Here is a 17,440-nt window from a genome sequence, read left to right as displayed (position 1 = left end):
AGATATGGCATCTGCAAATAAATCTTCTGATCTGTTAAACGTTTTTCAGAAAGGGCTACAACTCACTCATCCTAAAGGCTACCCTAATGGCAAAAAAGGTTAGGTGAAAATAATTGTAAGAAACACCAAAATCTGTGCACTAGACAGTGTCATATGTGAGTTGCCTTTTCTGTACTTCCAATAATATCTGATTAAGTAGCATCTTGATAGATTGATACCCAGAGAGGTATATGGCATTTTTTGTTTTTTTTGTTTGTAAAGTTGGTCCTCATGAAATTGAGGAACGGATATAATAAACTAGATGCAGTTAGGTATAAGTAGACACCTAACTTTCTCTGTATACAGTATTTCACCTAAGGCATATCAACCAGGATGCACAACGCATCTCTTATTCGATCTTATACCTTTCTTGAACAAACATTGTGTCAGTTCTGCCATTTTGCAAAGAAATGCGGAAACCATGCCAATATCTACTGAGAATAAGGATAAGACCAGCTACTGATTTCTATTTATGACCTAGAACCCATCCCAATAGCCAATCTCCAGATTTGTAAAAAAATCAAACAAGAAAATGCATAGAAAACACACCTACTTCTTCTATACATGAAGATTTAAAGTTAATTGTTTGAACTACCTCCAATTTCCTTTATCTCTTCTCCTACTTACAACCCTGCAACTCTTTCCAGGTGTACTTTTCACCTAGAACTATCCTTTGCCCCAAATCACGTCTTTCAAAAATTTCCTCAAAATGCAATTATTTTGGACATCTTTTTACTATTAGTTCGCTATCACTGGCTGTCTCTCAGTGTATCTTATGTAGCCAAGGATATACTAGATAGTCCCAGAAATCTAACAATTTTCTTTTTCCTTTTTTTCATGATTCATACTAAAATCCTTAAAACCAGGAGCCCTTTATTTACTTTCCAAAATACTTTCTCCCCCAATTCATCTGTAAACATAATAGCTACATATAAAACACTATTTAATCTGCCATATCATGGTGTCTTTGGAATTACCCTGAAATACGGTTTAAATATTCATATAATCTTTTAGATTCCAGGTTATGTTAAAGAAATGATAGTGAAAATTTCAGCCTGAAAAATGAAAGTTTCAGAAATTTGTAAGCAACTGAATCATAGATTAGAAAGGGTCAAGCAACATTAACAGTAGTTTTTACAATAGCTCCTGCTAAAATAGTGTTTTTAATCCCCTTTAGGCATATGCTGGGTGTCATGCAAATATGCAGCCCATAAAATGACCTTCAGACAAAAGAATGGGTGACCGGAACATCTATTAACATATTTTTTTTCATAGAGCCTTTGCCCTGTCCTGCTATCTTTTCACATAGAGAATTTCTTATTGAAATCATAGGTAAAGCCACACTTACATCTTTAAAACTGTGCTCATGCCAACCTCTCACGTTCCATGCAACACAGCCTTCAAATCTAGTCTGTAAGTAGCCTTAAATCAGCTTAAAACAACTTAGACTGAGTTTTTAGCAGCTCTCTGACATCTTCTATTTAGAAAACGTTATGATATTAGCATAATTTGTATGTAGAGTGCAGTAAATATGTACTTCCACACACAGATTTTGTGACAGCTCCAAAATGTTATTTTTCAGCACTATTCTACCCTATGATAGTTCCAGGGTTTGGAGCATAGGAAGTTTGTACATATAGTTATGTATCTAAGAGCACTTGTACCTTGGTTGATCTGTCCCCAATATGTACATTTTTGATTCCCAAATTGACCAAGTATGTGATTTCTCTGTACTGCATGTGGCTTTAAATAAAATAGTAGTCATTTGAATTTTTAGATGCTGTTTTTTTTCAAAAGATGAGAGTGTGCAATAACTGCAAAATTAAAGGTATGGTAGTATTGTAAAAAGAAGTAACTGATAAATCAAACTTGGTACATTTGAACTTTCAGGTTTTGTTCTGTTGTAAGAAAATTAAAGTGATCTTTGACATTTTTTTCCCATAGTGATTTTTTTTTCAATCTTAACTCCAATTTAAGTGTTTGCCTGGGAATATGCTTGAAGCGTTTTTGAAAAGTTTGGAATTACTCAGTGAGAGGAGTCAGTGAGGAGCTTGTGAACTGTGCAGTTTCTTCAGCAGAACACTGGAACTGCACAGAGACTGCTCTATTGCTTCTGAATTCCGCGTGAGTGGAACTCAGTTCTTCATAGACCACTGCCATCTTCTTATGTGTCTCTGTCCCTTTTGCTTGCTTCCAGGTGAACCCTTTGTGCCCTATGTGATGTGCTCATGCCTGCTCACCTAAAACCACACCTTGTTGGGTTCCTTACTATCGTAGCCTGATGTCTTGGTCCCATGTGAATTTTAAGCGCTCTATCTCAGGCACTTACAAAGTGTATATTTGGGTCATGTGCATCTTACATGGGGAAAATTATACCCCTCTTCTTGGGATACAGAGGCCCCTTGAGGAGCAGCTTCACCACACCAGGGAGGTAAAATTTGGGTACACCATGCTGAGGTACACATCACCTGTGTTCTACTCTTTTGTGGGGTGAGGCAGGAGAATCTTCTGCTGTGCACATGCTCTGGTCCTTCACCTGTTCCAGCCATTAGGCTCAATTAGCAGTCACAAAGCAGCACCGCTTTCACTCCCTGGACTGAGGAGTGGATTCCTTCCCTTTCCCCCATGGAGTGTCCCAATGCACAGCCAGATTAGTTAGGCTGAGCACTGTGAAAAGATTTTAGCTAGAGAATTCATTAGGGTCATGATCACCTCACAAAATATGCAGGAACTATTGCTGATCTTATGTACTCCCCACTCTCCTTTAGCACCACTGGACCTCTCAGTTTTAATAGTGCTCCCCTGTGACCAGCTTCACAAGAGTTCTACTCAGAGCCTCTGTGTGACTTGAGCTTTTCCCTTGTGTAGCCACCAAACTCTACGGGAGTTCCTGTGTGGTTTCGGGGTTCTTCTGGAAAAAATCTGGACTCCTGTGGACTTTTGGAAACTGGGTGGTGGACACCAGGAATCAGGAGAGACTATACAAGGAGGGAAGCATGGGGAATGGAACAGCCATTGAGATTATGCCAGAGTTTTTGGTGAACATTTCAAAATCTGTAACACCTCCTGCAAACTTTCCAAAAGCCATCAGGACCTGCAGCACACCTTAGAAGTGTTACTGGTCATTTTGTCATATTCAATTCACTAGTGAACAACTTCCCAAATATGCCTTTCTCCATCTCAGAATAGGTCCTGTACCCTAGATCTTGCCAAGATCCACTGAAAAGCTCATTTAAAGTTTCTAGACAACTCATTTTGCAGACAAAAAAAAACTTCCAGGAGTTTTCAAAACTTTAGAATGACCTATTTTTTTCCACATCATATTTCTCAAAGATAGCTTGTTTGAAATCAGCTCCAATTTTATAAAAATATAATAGTAATAATGATCCCCTGGCCACAGACCATACATGCAGAATTTGATGCCAAAATTTTTTTACTTTAATTTGCTTTTATTTCAGCAGCTATGGAAGCCTTTTATCTGTACCCTAGCCATTGATTCTGTGCTTCCCCCTCAAAGAGAGTTGGCACTTTGCACTGCCTTCTCTCATGTTTCATGCTTTGCAATAGCATGTATACACCCATCCTTTTTAATCAGTTCTGTTCATTCTCTTCAATTTTCATTGCAGTAGCACCTGAAGTTAGAGGTAATAGATACACTTCCCCTTATCTTGTGAGGATCATGATGCTGTTTCCCTGTACACTATGCTCTTGCTTATAGGTGAGTGCTAGGTAATGTCAGTTAAGTCAACAAAATATATGTGCACAAATCAGATAAATATGTATCCACTTTGTATGAGCAAATATATATCTATGCATTCATAACAATTATTACATGAACTCAGAAGGACATTTGAAACTATGGTCCTGAAATTGTGTGCTAAGACCTATGATCCTACCAATTTAACCTCTACCAGAATCAGTCCTGCTTAGCAAATTAACTGGGAAGCGCCATATTAAACATGCTTTCTCACCTTGACAAAAAAGGCCTGCAGGAAAGTGTTTGTACACCAACATTCATACTTTCTTTTTTAACCTTTGATTTTACTATTAGTGAATTTAGTCCTTGTGAAAGCTGCTGTACTGACAGCCCTGGAAACTAAAGCCCTTGGTTTATTTATCTAATTGTTAGAGTCTGGGCTGTCAGCAATGAAAGCTTCCTCAAATGTGCCCTGCCTGCTACCCCTTGGTGATGTTTCAACCCTACCATGGCATAAAAACGCAGTTCATGTTCATTCAAACCTTGGTCCTTTTACTGAGACAGCTAACAAGGTTGTCAATTCGTGCTAACTGTGATTAGTTTTGTGATGTGGACTATTGTCCACTAGGAACTAAACCAAGCCCACCATCTGATTTTATGTAGATTGCCAAACAACTGATGGATGGTAATTGCCAAACAACTGATGGATGGTAACAAAATTTAGTCGTTACCAACCTGAGCCAGATTCAGAGTGACAATTTAGAGATGTCCATACTCTTAAGCCATCCAGTCCCTTATTAATATATATTTCTACCTCAGCATACCAGTAACAGGAGGTCTACTTATTTATAACCACTAAAGAGTGAAGTTGCTCCTTTATTGAGAACCATAGATATGCCTCCCCTTTATTCATGCATATACTGTAAGTTTACATATCATTTTTACAAACAGAGGCAAATTCTGCTTTCCATTGCACTCGTGTATCCAAAGTAACTCTTCTGAAGGTGCTGGAGTGAGAGGTACTCCAGATACACCAGTGTATGTGCAGTCATAATTTGTCACAGTGACCTTTTCTACACGGGGAACTTTCAGCAGTTCTAGCACCACTGCTGCTCCACCAGTGCTAGCAGCGGTGGATGCGCGAGTGAACATGAGAGCCTACACTAGCGTTCCCACCATTGGTAGTGCTGGAGGAGCTGCACCAGCGCGAGACCAGCCCTGGGAGAATTGCTAGTGCCTCCGTGTAGACTTAATCAGATTCCCTGCTGTGAGCAGATTACAGTCTAAGAATTAGATTGCTTTAGAATTAGATCATATTTTTTAACTTTAGATCCTGTAATGCACCTTTCTCAGTGGACAACCAGTTAAAAACACTTTATGTTTTATGTTACTGATACTAGTTAATTTTTTTGTCAACTGTGGCAAATTCTTACTTAGAAATCAAAACACTGTTAACCAATTACCACCCGTAAAATGGGAATTCTTACAAATAATCCTACAGACATGAGGACCTTTAAAAGCAACAATGATGTCTGATTCCTAAAGCAGCTTAGGAAATGAAGCAATCAAATCCACATAAGAAAGCATCATTACAGCAGTTTCTACAAAGTGTTAATGGGACTGCTCACCCAAGCATGATTTGGCCTCATTTGTAAACTCTAAGATTTGGCATTTGGGTGAGCGGGTTAATATGTTTAGGCTTGAAATTAATCTGATCACAATTTTTTTTTATTACAGAACCAAAATCTACTTGCTCCACAATAGAAGGAATTGTTTTATTCAAAACAAAAATGCAAAATTATATTGTTTAGATAGCGAAGTTTCAGTTAAGAAAAATACCCATTATGAATAACAATAAAATATTTCTCTATAGAGCACTTTTTGGTGAAAATTCATTGTCTTCAGATAAAAAGTCTTTCCGTCAAACCAATCTTTTATGTAGCTAAAAATAGTTTAAAAGAATATTTTAAAATTTTGACACATTCTAAATCCAGCAATGCTCATTTTGCAGGCCAGACCCACTCCCATTGAAGTCAATGGAAGCTGAAAATTTTGGGCATGCTGTTTGATCTACTGAATTTCCACCATGTATAAAAAAATGTCTAATCAGGCACCATCCTGCAGTCCGTGAGCAGATAGAACTCTCATTGTCTCCCAGATTGTATCTGAAAGATGCAAGTGTAAGAATAAGAGTTATTGAGAAAGCACAACTCTGGATTTAGGTTTGTGTTTTATTTTATATTCACCAAGGGAAAGCACAAAAGTTTTAGACTCTGGGATCTGATCTCTGATATTTGGCTTGTCTGAGAAGTAAATGATCCTATAATTAATATTGGGGACTTCTCTCTCTCATTTCAACATGTTAATTGCATGGGTTAGTGGAAAGTTGTATTGTATTCTGTGGCATTGTATTGCAACTGCTTTTTGGCAGAAACAGATTTTGTTTGATTATTCATTCCTTTTGATTCTGTTATAGCAGGGTTGATTCTTAAATAGAGGAGTTAATAAAGCAGCTGACTTAATGTCCTTCACCAAAATGATTCACCTCTTTGAATACTAGAATAACTAAAATTATACTTTCTCCAAAACTTCAACATACAACTTTCATAGCCAAAAATGCTGCAAGCCAGCAAGTTATTATCAGTGGAGAAGAATTTGGGATCTCTTTCAGAATGCTAATTGCTGAGGCCAAGTGACATTTTCTAAGGCTGTCAAATGCAATGGAGAAACAGAATATCCCTATTGATCAAATTACTCACCAACAATGACAGCAATGATGGTGAAGAGCACAAAGGCATTCCTCACTAGGTAACTTTTAACATCATCCTTAGTTATGCTCTGCACCTTCTTTTTTGCCAGTAATGTACGTTTCCGGACTCCTTGCTGAAAGCGCTCCATCCTATTTCCAGATCTTGGATCTTCTCCGTTACTTTTAGTCATTTATATTTTGAAAAGTGATTTCTTCTTTTATAATTTACTGCTGTTAAAATCTCCCCAGAAAGACAGAAGACCTTCTTCCTTGGGAAGTGCAGGAGGAAGCTAGAAGACAAGATATATCAAATGTCACAATAAGTTAAACTTCAGAGGAATAATCAATATCTGCACATGCAGGCAAATACTCATCATATAACAATCAGACTTGGATTATTTAGATTAATTAATTGATTGCAGTATGTGGTAAATAACTGCAATGTTGGGTGGAAACCTGAGTTTAAAGTACAGATTTTGTTCAGATCTGTATTTCTCGGTCTGCAGGGAATGGGCCTGATTCTTCTTTCACACTGGTATAAATGAGGAGTAACTTCACTGCAGTCAATGGAGTTACAATAATGTAAAATGAATGTCACAGGAGAATCAGATGCTGAATATCTATAACTATTGATCAAGCCTCATTTTCATCTATTTAGCAGGCACACATTTATCTGAACAGAATCTGCCTATCCCACCTTCTAAATGAAACTTCTGATAAATAATACCTTTTAAAATCATAGTATTCAGAATACTATGTATTTCAGATGTTTTTAGATCATTTTAATGCTTTGTCCTGCATTGATTTCTCTCCTGTTATATGGCAAAACACAGCAGGAATAGTTTATCTCTTTACTTACTACTCAGGAGGTATGCCTTTGATAGTAACATTCATCTTTGAAGTGTGTAAGCTACTCTGACACATCTGTAAAACATCAGAAGATGTAACCCAGTTAGCTTGTTACTTCATGTTTGTTACAAGTTCACACTACAAGATAATGCTTTGCATTGCCTGGCAAAGCATTGATATGATTTGATAATTATCACACTACAGATTTGGCTTTAAGGTTTTTTTTAAAAGCTTTCATTAAAATAGTTGGGATATGTTCGCAAGATAATCTACTTTTTATTTCAAACACACTAATTTTTTTGACTGCTTGAAATTAATTTATTCTGTAATTAAATCTGCACAAAACTATTTTGCAAAGTGGGAATCTGCTTTTCCACAATGTTGGATAACACAACTATGCCTGCTACCTACTCCAGTATTTCTCTGGTAGGGTCACAAATTTATGAATGGATATAGCTGGCTTCAGCACTGAAATCCATTTTCAATTATATAGATCATTTATATCTTTCTGCCTTGCTACATCTATTGCCTAATTAGCTTTGCAGAAAGCATTTAGAAAGTTCAAGTTTTAGAAGAGGGATGATTGAAGGGGCTATCATGTTATTTAAAAAGGTAAAAAAATGTTTTTGATGGGATTTGGTCTTGCTTTTGGAGTTAAATATATGTTTAAAACTAGTATGCTAATATACTATTTCCCCTCCATTTTAACACATTGTAATATGTCTTTTAAAGAAGATTGTCTACACACACGCACACACACACATCTCCCATTCCCCCTTTCCTGTCTCACCTCTCTCCTTTTTTTAACAAATGTATATTTTAAATTGGAAAAAGCTATAATAGGTAATTAGTCTTTTCTTAATTGGCTGCAGAGTGGGGAAAAAATTCTTAGGCTGAGCTAAATGTATTGTGTATGGTATTTTTGATCTTGGAGGTGTGACTGCTGTGTGTGTCTCTGAAAGAGTTTTCTTCAGAAAATTAGTTTGCAGTATTTTGTAACAAGCTTATAGATTCACCCAGCCCCCTTTTCCCTCCAGGATCATTTAACACAATATCATCCCAATCTACGCTTTATAAGTAAGATTAAGATCAAGAAAGAAAAGTCAGTATACCCCCAAAGCATCATTATATCAAATGACCTAGAAAAGTATTTTACAAAGGAAGAGAATGAAAAGCGAAAAACACCAACAAAGTAAACAAACTCACCTTTTTAAATTCTGCAATGTTCCAAGCACAAAAGACAAGCAACAAGGTAAATTTCCCAGTAGGTACAATAGAGATGAAAAATTCAGTGAGCAAGAGAAGGAGAAGACTGACAATATGCATGTGCTCCGGATACACCAACTTACTATCACTGCAACTTAAGAAAAGGGGAGGAGTCTATTAATCCAACTCTGGAAAAACATAAAAAACACAACTGAAGGGGGGAAAATAGCTGAGCTTCTGGAATATTGATTAGTCTTGGCACAGTAAAAACAGGGTTGCTTTCTTTGTTTTTTCCCTTTCGACCACTTTCACGCTTTGTCAGTTCAGCTTCATTAGAAATGCAAAATCAGGACTCAGGAAGAACTGAAGAATGACACACAACACAGAAGGCTGGAAGTCTTTGTGATTAGAGATTTGAAACCAGGAGTCAGTAAAAATTAAACATAATTATATAACATTATTCCACTACCTTTTCCAAAAAAATGGTGAAATATATGAGGATGTTAGTCTACTTTAAAAAGTGTTTTAGTTTGGGGTTTCAAGGCGTTTTCAAATCCTTAATGACAGTTATTTAAGGAAGCATCTTTCTGAAAGGTGGGGAAACAGCTTTACATCTCTCAGGAGTAACTGGAACACTATCAAGAATAGATCAAAATATGATGAGATACAGTTCTTTGTAGTTTTCTTGTTACTCAAAAAGCAAGATGAGACTTGTCTGTAGTTCAGTAATTTAAACTCTTTTAGAGTCAACCCAGTTCAGAAAAGATTGTCTCAACAGCACAGTGTGACTAATAAAGGGAAAAGCACAAAAAATCCAGCTTTTCCTAAAAAATAAGTGGCCCTTTTTGCATTTAAAAGCTTGCACCATTGGAAGAAAAGCAGCATCTTTTACCTTTTCAGAATATGAAAAGATTTTAAATGCTAGTTGAGTCACTGACAGATGCCGGATGATAAATCATGTTGTTTAAATACTAGAGGCTTACCTTTTAGCATATCTTTCATCAAATTCCTGAGCTGTGACTCCCGATTGAGATTATAGATGAAAAGTTTTAAGTATACTATGTACTAGATGCTAATATTATTATTACTATTTTGGAGGACAGGAATTTCAGTTAATAAGCTTTCTGTAAAAAGAAAAAATATAAAATGTCACAACCATCATACAAACTAGACATAATAAGGATAAACGTGGAGAATAAATTTGATAGGATTAGAATTATTTGCCAAAAATCACACCAATGTTTCTGCTTTCTTATTTAGGGAGTAAGTCTATATTCACCATGTGTACTGTGCCTGATTTCAGCTGTTTTCTAAATAAAATGAGGAGTATCTAAAAAGATCTCTATCAAAACCAGGCAGAGTCAATGGATAATTACTGTCTACTCTGCTTAACAATGTTGCTTTTAGACACAAAGAATATTGGATTAAAGAACAACATTTGTAGTTAATTTAGGTCCAAATGCTGAGTAAAGCCTGAAGAATCTGGTACTTAGATATTTAATGCTGAGTAAAGAAAACAAACATCAAAATTGAACTCATTTTTAACTGCCAATAAATTGGATGAATGCATATGTCAGGGCTCCTTCCCCACTCTGAACTCTGGGGTACAGATGTGGGGACCCGCATGTAAGACCCCCTAAGCTTATTTTTACCGGCTTAGGTTAAAAACTTTCCCAAGGCACAAATTCCACCTTGTCCTTGAACAGTATGCTGCCACCACCAAGTGATTTAGACAAAGAATCAGGGAAAGGACCACTTGGAGTCTTATTCCCCCAAAATATTCCCCCAAGCCCTACACCCCCTTTCCTGTGGAAGTTTTGAGAATAATATCCTCACCAATTGGTACAGGTGAACACAGACCCATCCTTGGATCTTAAGAACAATGAAAAATCAATCAGGTTCTTAAAAGAAGAATTTATTTAAAAAAAGATAAAAGAATCCCCTCTGTAAAATCAGGATGGAAGATAACTTTACAGGGTAACAAAAAGATTCAAAACACATAGGATTTCCCCTCCAGGCAAAACTTTAAAGTTACAAAAACAGGGATAAACCTCCCTCTTAGCACAGGGACAATTCACAAGTTAAAACAAAAGATACTTTAACACATTTTCTTGCTATTACTTACTATTTCTGTAATATTAGATGTATCATTTCAGTGGGAGCTGGATTACTTGCTTGGTCTCTCCCTTTGTCTCCAGGGAGAACACACACAGAGCACCAAAACAAAGCCTCCCCCCCACCGTCACAGATTTGAAAGTATCTTCTTTCCCCATTGATCCTTCTGGTCAGGTGCCAACTAAGTTATCTGAGCTTCTTAACCCTTTACAGGTAAGGAGGGATTTTATGCTACCCTTAGCTGTATATTTATGACATGCCCCTCAAATCACAGACGGTGCTGGACAGCCTGCTGCACACTGGCTGTGATTTCTTTCTGGAGCTCTAGGAGAAAACAGAATTGATAAGACACATGCACCTCTAGATACACTACTGATTATAGAAAACCTAACAGTATTTTCCACATTTCAAGGATGATTTTAACCAGTTGATTCTGGGAAACTTTCACAGGAGATTGCATCAGCCACTTCGTTAGAAGCTCCTGAAATGTGTTGTATTTCAAAATCAAAATCTTGGAGAGCTAAACTCCATCGAAGAAGTTTTTTGTTATTGTCCTTGACGGTATGAAGCCACTTCAGCGCAGCACGGTCGGTTTGCAGGTGGAAACGCCGTGCCCAAACATATGGGCGTAGCTTTTCCAAAGCGTACACAATGGCATAACATTCCTTTTTGCTGATTGACCAGTGGCTTTTCCTCTCAGACAGTTTTTTACTGAGAAACACGACAGGATGGAATTCTTGATCCGGTCCTTCCTGCATTAAAACTGCTCCCACACCACGCTCGCACGCATCTGTGGTTACTAGGAACAGTTTGTCAAAGTCTGGGGCCCTTAGCACAGTGTCAGACATGAGTGTCACTTTAAGCTGGTTGAAGGCCTTCTGACACTCTTCAGTCCACTGAACAGCATTTGGCTGTTTCTTTTTGGTTAGGTCTGTCAGTGGGGCGGCAATTTGGCTGCAGTACTGTACAAATCGCCTGTAATATCTGGCCAAGCCTAAGAAGGATTGGACCTGTTTCTTTAACTTTGGGACAGGGCACTTTTGGATAGCAGTCACCTTGGCCTGTAGGGGGTTGATAGTTCCTTGACCCACCTGGTGTCCAAGGTAAGTCACTCTGTTTAGGCCTATTTGACACTTTTTAGCCTTCACAGTTAGTCCTACCTCCCTTATGCGCTCGAAGACTTTTTGCAGATGCTCCAGGTGTTCTGCCCATGAATCAGAAAATATGGCCACATCATCAAGGTAGGTGACTGCAGATTCTCCCAATCCTGCTAGGAGACCATCTACAAGTTTTTGGAAGCTGGCGGATGCATTCCGCAGCCCGAAAGGGAGCACATTAACTTCATACAGCCCTACATGGGTGATGAAGGCTGACCTTTCCTTGGTGGGTTCATCTAGCAGTACCTGCCAGTACCCCCTTGGTTGAGTCTAAGGTAGAGATGAACTGGGCACATCCCAGTTTTTCCAATAGTTCATCTGTGCATGGCATTGGATAGTTGTCTGGGCAAGTTACAGCATTTAGCTTACGGTGGTCCATGAAAAAGCGTATCTCCCCATCTGGTTTAGGAACTAGAACTACTGGAGATGCCCATGCACTGTTAGAGGGGTGGATTACACCCATCTGTAGCATGTCCTGGATCTCCTGTTCTATAGCAGTTTTGGCTTGAGGAGATACCCAGTAAGGTTGAGCTCTAATTGGGTGAGCATTACTTGTGTCAATGGAGTGGTATGCCCGTTCGGTCCGTCCTGGGGTGGCTGAGAACATCGGCGCGAAGCTAGGGCACAGCTCCTTGATCTGCTGTCGCTGCATACGTCCAAGGGTCACAGAGAGGTTCACCTCTTCCATGCCACCGTCACTTTTCCCTTCACAGTAGACACATTCAGGCCACTCAGCGTCAGCTCCTCCCTGGGCTGTAAACTAGAAAACCTTTAATTCTCTGGAATAAAAGGGCTTTAGAGAATTAACATGGTATACCTTAGGCTTTAGGTTTGAGGTGGGGAATGCTATGAGATAGTTAACAGCTTCCAGGCGCTCTTGGACCGTGAATGGCCCTTCCCACGACGCTTCCATTTTATGGGCCTGGAGCGCCTTCAAGACCATGACCTGGTCCCCTACTTTGAAGGAACGCTCTCTGGCATGTTTATCATACCAGGCCTTTTGCTCTTCCTGAGCATCTTTTAGGTTTTCTCTAGCAAGGGCTAAAGAGGTTCGGAGGGTGTTTTGTAGGTTGTTTACAAAATTCAGAATGTTAGTTCCTGGAGAAGGTGTAAACCCCTCCCATTGCTGCTTCACCAACTGTAATGGCCCCTTAACCTCGTGGCCATACACAAGTTCAAATGGTGAAAACCCTAAACTGGGATGTGGTACAGCCCTGTAGGCAAAAAGCAACTGCTGCAACACTAGGTCCCAATCAGTGGAGTGCTCATTTACAAATTTATGTATCATAGCCCCCAAAGTTCCATTAAACTTCTCCACCAGGCCATTTGTTTGTTGGTGGTAAGGGATGGCAACCAAGTGATTCACTCCATGAGCTTCCCAAAGGCTTTTCATGGTCCCTGCCAGGAAATTAGTTCCAGAATCTGTAAGGATGTCGGAGGGCCAACCTACTCTGGCAAAAATATCTGTTAATGCCTGGCACACACTTTTAGCCCTGGTATTGCTTAGAGCTACTGCTTCCGGCCATCGGGTGGCAAAATCCATGAAAGTCCGTATGTACTGCTTTCCTCTGGGTGCCTTTTTTGGAAAGGACCCAGAATATCCACAGCTACTCACTGAAAGGGAACCTCAATTATGGCGAGTGGCTGGAGAGGGGCTTTGACCTGGTCTTGGGGTTTTCCCACTCTTTGGTACACCTCACAAGACCGGACATAGGTAGAAAAGTCTTTGCCCATTCCCTCCCAGTGGAATGACCTCCCCAAATGGTCCTTGGTCCTGTTCACCCCAGCATGGCCACTAGGATGATCGTGGGCTAAGCTCAAGAGCTTTACCTGGTACTTAGTTGGAACTACCAACTGTCTTTGAGGATGCCAGTCTTCCTGGTGTCCACCAGAAAGAGTTTCCTTGTATAAAAGTCCTCTTTCTACAACAAACCTGGATCGATTAGAAGAGCTGAGAGGCAGTGGGTTGCTCCATGCTGCCATCCAAGCTCTCTGGAGGCTTTCATCTGCTTCCTGTTCGGTCTGGAACTGTTCCCTTGATGCTGGAGACATCAGTTCCTCATTGAATTGTGGACTTGGGCTTGGTCCCTCAGGAAGCGATGCAGGTGATGGGGCTGTTTCCGTTGACTGTGAACCGCTCTCCGCTGTTGCACTATGTTGTGGTTCAGGCTCCTGCTGAGCCTCTTGCGTAGGTTTAGCTGCTGCTGGCAGGGCAGGCTCAGTGATGTCCTCTGGTGTTAGAGTTGTAGACGGGGTTGCAAGCGCTGGATTCAGTGCTGGCAATGGTTCTGGTGCTGGTTGCTCCACCAGTTCTGGTTCTGGGACTGGCTCTGCCTGGGTCTCTGCGACTGGAACCACTACAGCTGTCGTAGACATTGGCATGGTGTCCGGTTCCACCACCTCAGTCTGGGTCTTTGGTAACACCGACTGGGCCCTTGTAGAAGGCGCAGGAATGGAGCTAGGTGTGAAGGTTTGCTTAGCCTGGCTGCAAGTGACCATTCCCACCCCCTTGGCTAGCTTCACATGGTTGGCCAAGTCTTCCCCCAGCAGCATGGGAATGGGATAATCATCATAGACTGCAAAAGTCCACATTCCTGACCAGCCCTTGTACTGGACAAGCAACTTGGCTGTAGGCAAGTCAAAAGAGTTTGACTTGAAGGGTTGAATCGTCACTTGGACCTCTGGGTTGATTAAGCTGGGATCCACTAAGGATTGGTGGATAGCCAACACTTGTGCTCCAGTGTCCCTCCATGCGATAACTTTCTTCCCGCCCACACTCACAGTTTCCGTTCGGTCTGAGGGTATGTGGGAGGCATCTGGGCCTGAGGACCTTTGGTGTGACTCTGGTGTAATGAACTGCAGTTTGTTGGGGTTCTTGCAGCAGTTGGCCTTCACATGCCCCAGCTCATTACATTTAAAACATCGCCAAGCTGACTGGTCACTGGGGCGAGGTGGGTTGCTGGAGATGGGTGTGGTGGGAGGATAAGGTGTTTGAGGTTTTCCTTGGGATGTAGGTGGGGCCTTGGGCTGCCCCCGGTGGTAGGGTGTTGTCTCTGGTTGCCTCTTCTGATATCCGCTCCAACTGCTACTAATTTTTTTCTTTTCCTCCACCTCCACCCATTTGGTTCCAATCTCCCCCATCTTGATTACAATTTTGGGCTTCCCATCTAGGATGTATCTTTCTATTTCCTCAGGAACACCCTCTAAGAACGGCTCCATTTGCATTAGGAAAGGCAGATCTTCCGGAGATTTAACGCTTGCTCCTGATATCCAGGCATCCCAATTTTTCACAATGTGGTAGGCGTGTCGGGAAAGTGCCACATCCGGTTTCCACTTTAGGGCTCTGAACCGCGGACGGGAATGCTCAGGTGTTAGCCCCATTCTGATTCTGGCTTTTTTTTCAAGAGTTCATAACTATTCATGTGTTCCTTAGGCATTTCAGCCGCCACCTCTGCTAAGGGTCCACTGAGCTGCGGCCTCAGCTCCACTATATATATATATATATATATATATATATATGGTCTGTAGAGATGCTGTACCCAAGGCAGGCCCTTTCAAAATTTTCTAAGAAGGCCTCTGTATCATTGCCTACCTTGTAGGTGAGGAACTTTCTGGGTTGGGAAGCGGTACCTGGAGAAGGATTGCTAGGATTGTCTAGTATATTCTGCTTAGCCCTTGCCATCTCTAACTCCAGTTCATGCTTCCTCTCTCTTTCTTTATCCTCCAGGGCTCTCTTGTGGACAGCTTCTTCTGCCTCCACCCTGGCTTTTTCTGCCTCCATCTCCAAGCGCCTTAAGGCCATCTGTCTATCATGTTCTTTTTGTCTCTCTTCAGCTTCGAATCTGGCTAATTCTAATTTCTTTTGGACATCACTGTCAGTCATTCTAGCCTTTCTGTGTTTTTAATAAAAAGAACAGGAGTACTTGTGGCACCTTAGTGACTAACAAATTTATTAGAGCATAAGCTTTCGTGGGCTACAGCCCACTTCATCGGATGCATAGAATGGAACATATAGTAAGATATATATTTATATATATACACATACAGATAAGTTGGAAGTTACCATACAAACTGTGAGAGGCTAATGAGCTATTATCAGCAGGAGAAAAAAACTTTTGTAGTGATAATCAAGATGGCCCATTTAGACAGTTGACAAGAAGGTGTGAGGATACTTAACTTAAGGAAATAGAGTCAATATGTGTAATGACCCAGCCACTCCCAGTCTCTATTCAAACCCAAGTTAATGGTATCTAGTTTGCATATTAATTCAAGCTCAGCAGTTTCTCCTTGGAGTCTGTTTTTGAAGCTTTTCCGTTGCAAAATTGCCACCCTTAAATCTTTGACTGAGTGGGAGAGAGGTTGAAGTGTTCTCCTACCAGTTTTTGAATGTTATGATTCCTGATGTCAGATTTGTGTCCATTTATTCTTTTGCATAGAGACTGTCCAATGTGATATATGCCATCATGTGCCAGCAATGCCCCTCTGCCATGTACATTGGCCAGTATATACTGGTGATTTGCAAGTATATCTTCATTTAACTACTTGTAGATATTAGGCCTAAGACAACTTTAGAAATGTGGGTAAGTATCATTATCCCCTACTGTGCTGGTGGAGAAACTGAGGTGCAGAGAGTTTACATGACCTGCCCAAGGTGACATAGTGAGTAAATGGCAGAACTAAGAGACAGATGAAGATTAATGGCAATCGTATGTCAGGTTATTTTAGAGCTCCACTTCTGACATGCAGTAGACATGCCTGCATCTGTCTGTGGCTTGTGCCAGGTACATGTTTGTACAGGTATGCTGTCACATCAGGAAAAAGAATGTGTGGCCATTGCCATTCCCTGCAGGAGTGGTTTCAAACCCAGTCCTGTGCTTATTACTTAGCTGTATGTAATAAAGGGAAATCCAATATTTTCCTCTATGCTGCACAGTTATAAATAACAAATTACAATTTGTAGCATTTTGATGGATGTTTATCAACACCAGTGCAAAATTACATTATCAAACTGCGTCTCCTTTCACCAAATGTATGGATGTGTTTGAAATCCAGCATTTCTTCTTTCATTCAAATTATCATGCAGGGCTAGATTGTGCCCTGCTAGTCAATGTAAGGGAGCAAGGATCCTTTAAGATACTGCAGCATGTTCCTGTTATGCTATAGTCTGTTCTATGAGCCAGTGTGAAATGGGGGGACAGGGCCCTCGTTTAGTTCTAATCTGAACAATTTTCTTTGCAAAATAAAAGGCAGTTTCCTTCCAATAGAAGGTACTCTAATGAGCTTCGGTGAGAGATAGCATGGATTCAGCAGTTTATGGAGTACATAGAATAACTCTGGTGCTCAAGATTTCGCAGATGCTGTGAGGAGGCAAAGAACCTCTTCTTTGCTCAGCCATGGCAAAAGACCTTCTTGTCATAACTGGTCATCAATGTGAAACCTCCTCTACTGGCAACTTCAGCCATCTATTTTCACTTCATCTGTTGCAAATAGTCAGTAAGCCAATGTGATTTATGATGGGGAAGTTGTGGAAGAGAATGCCAAGGGGCCATTCTATTGATGATGGAGTATAAAAGATTATTATAAAATCCTACTGAGCCACAAGAAGTGTGATGTTTTGGAAGCACATCT

General features: G+C 40.3%; 1 protein-coding gene across 1 annotated transcript in view; it reads right to left on the bottom strand.

The window, feature by feature from the left end:
- SLC1A3 (solute carrier family 1 member 3) overlaps positions 1-8,692 on the bottom strand; it is a 92,256-nt gene extending 83,564 nt beyond the window's left edge. Inside the window, exons 1-2 of the mRNA XM_084628575.1 lie at positions 8,541-8,692; positions 6,496-6,775 (exon numbers count right to left, since the gene is read on the bottom strand). Coding sequence (XP_084484701.1) covers positions 6,496-6,676 — 181 coding nt within the window. The 5' untranslated portion in view covers positions 6,677-6,775; positions 8,541-8,692. The remainder of the gene's footprint in view (positions 1-6,495; positions 6,776-8,540) is intronic.
- Positions 8,693-17,440: the final 8,748 nt, after the last annotated feature.

Source organism: Lepidochelys olivacea (genome assembly GCF_965140295.1).
Source record: "Lepidochelys olivacea isolate rLepOli2 genome assembly, chromosome: 5".
Taxonomy (NCBI): domain Eukaryota; kingdom Metazoa; phylum Chordata; order Testudines; family Cheloniidae; genus Lepidochelys; species Lepidochelys olivacea.
This window is presented reverse-complemented; position numbering and strand designations above follow the sequence as displayed.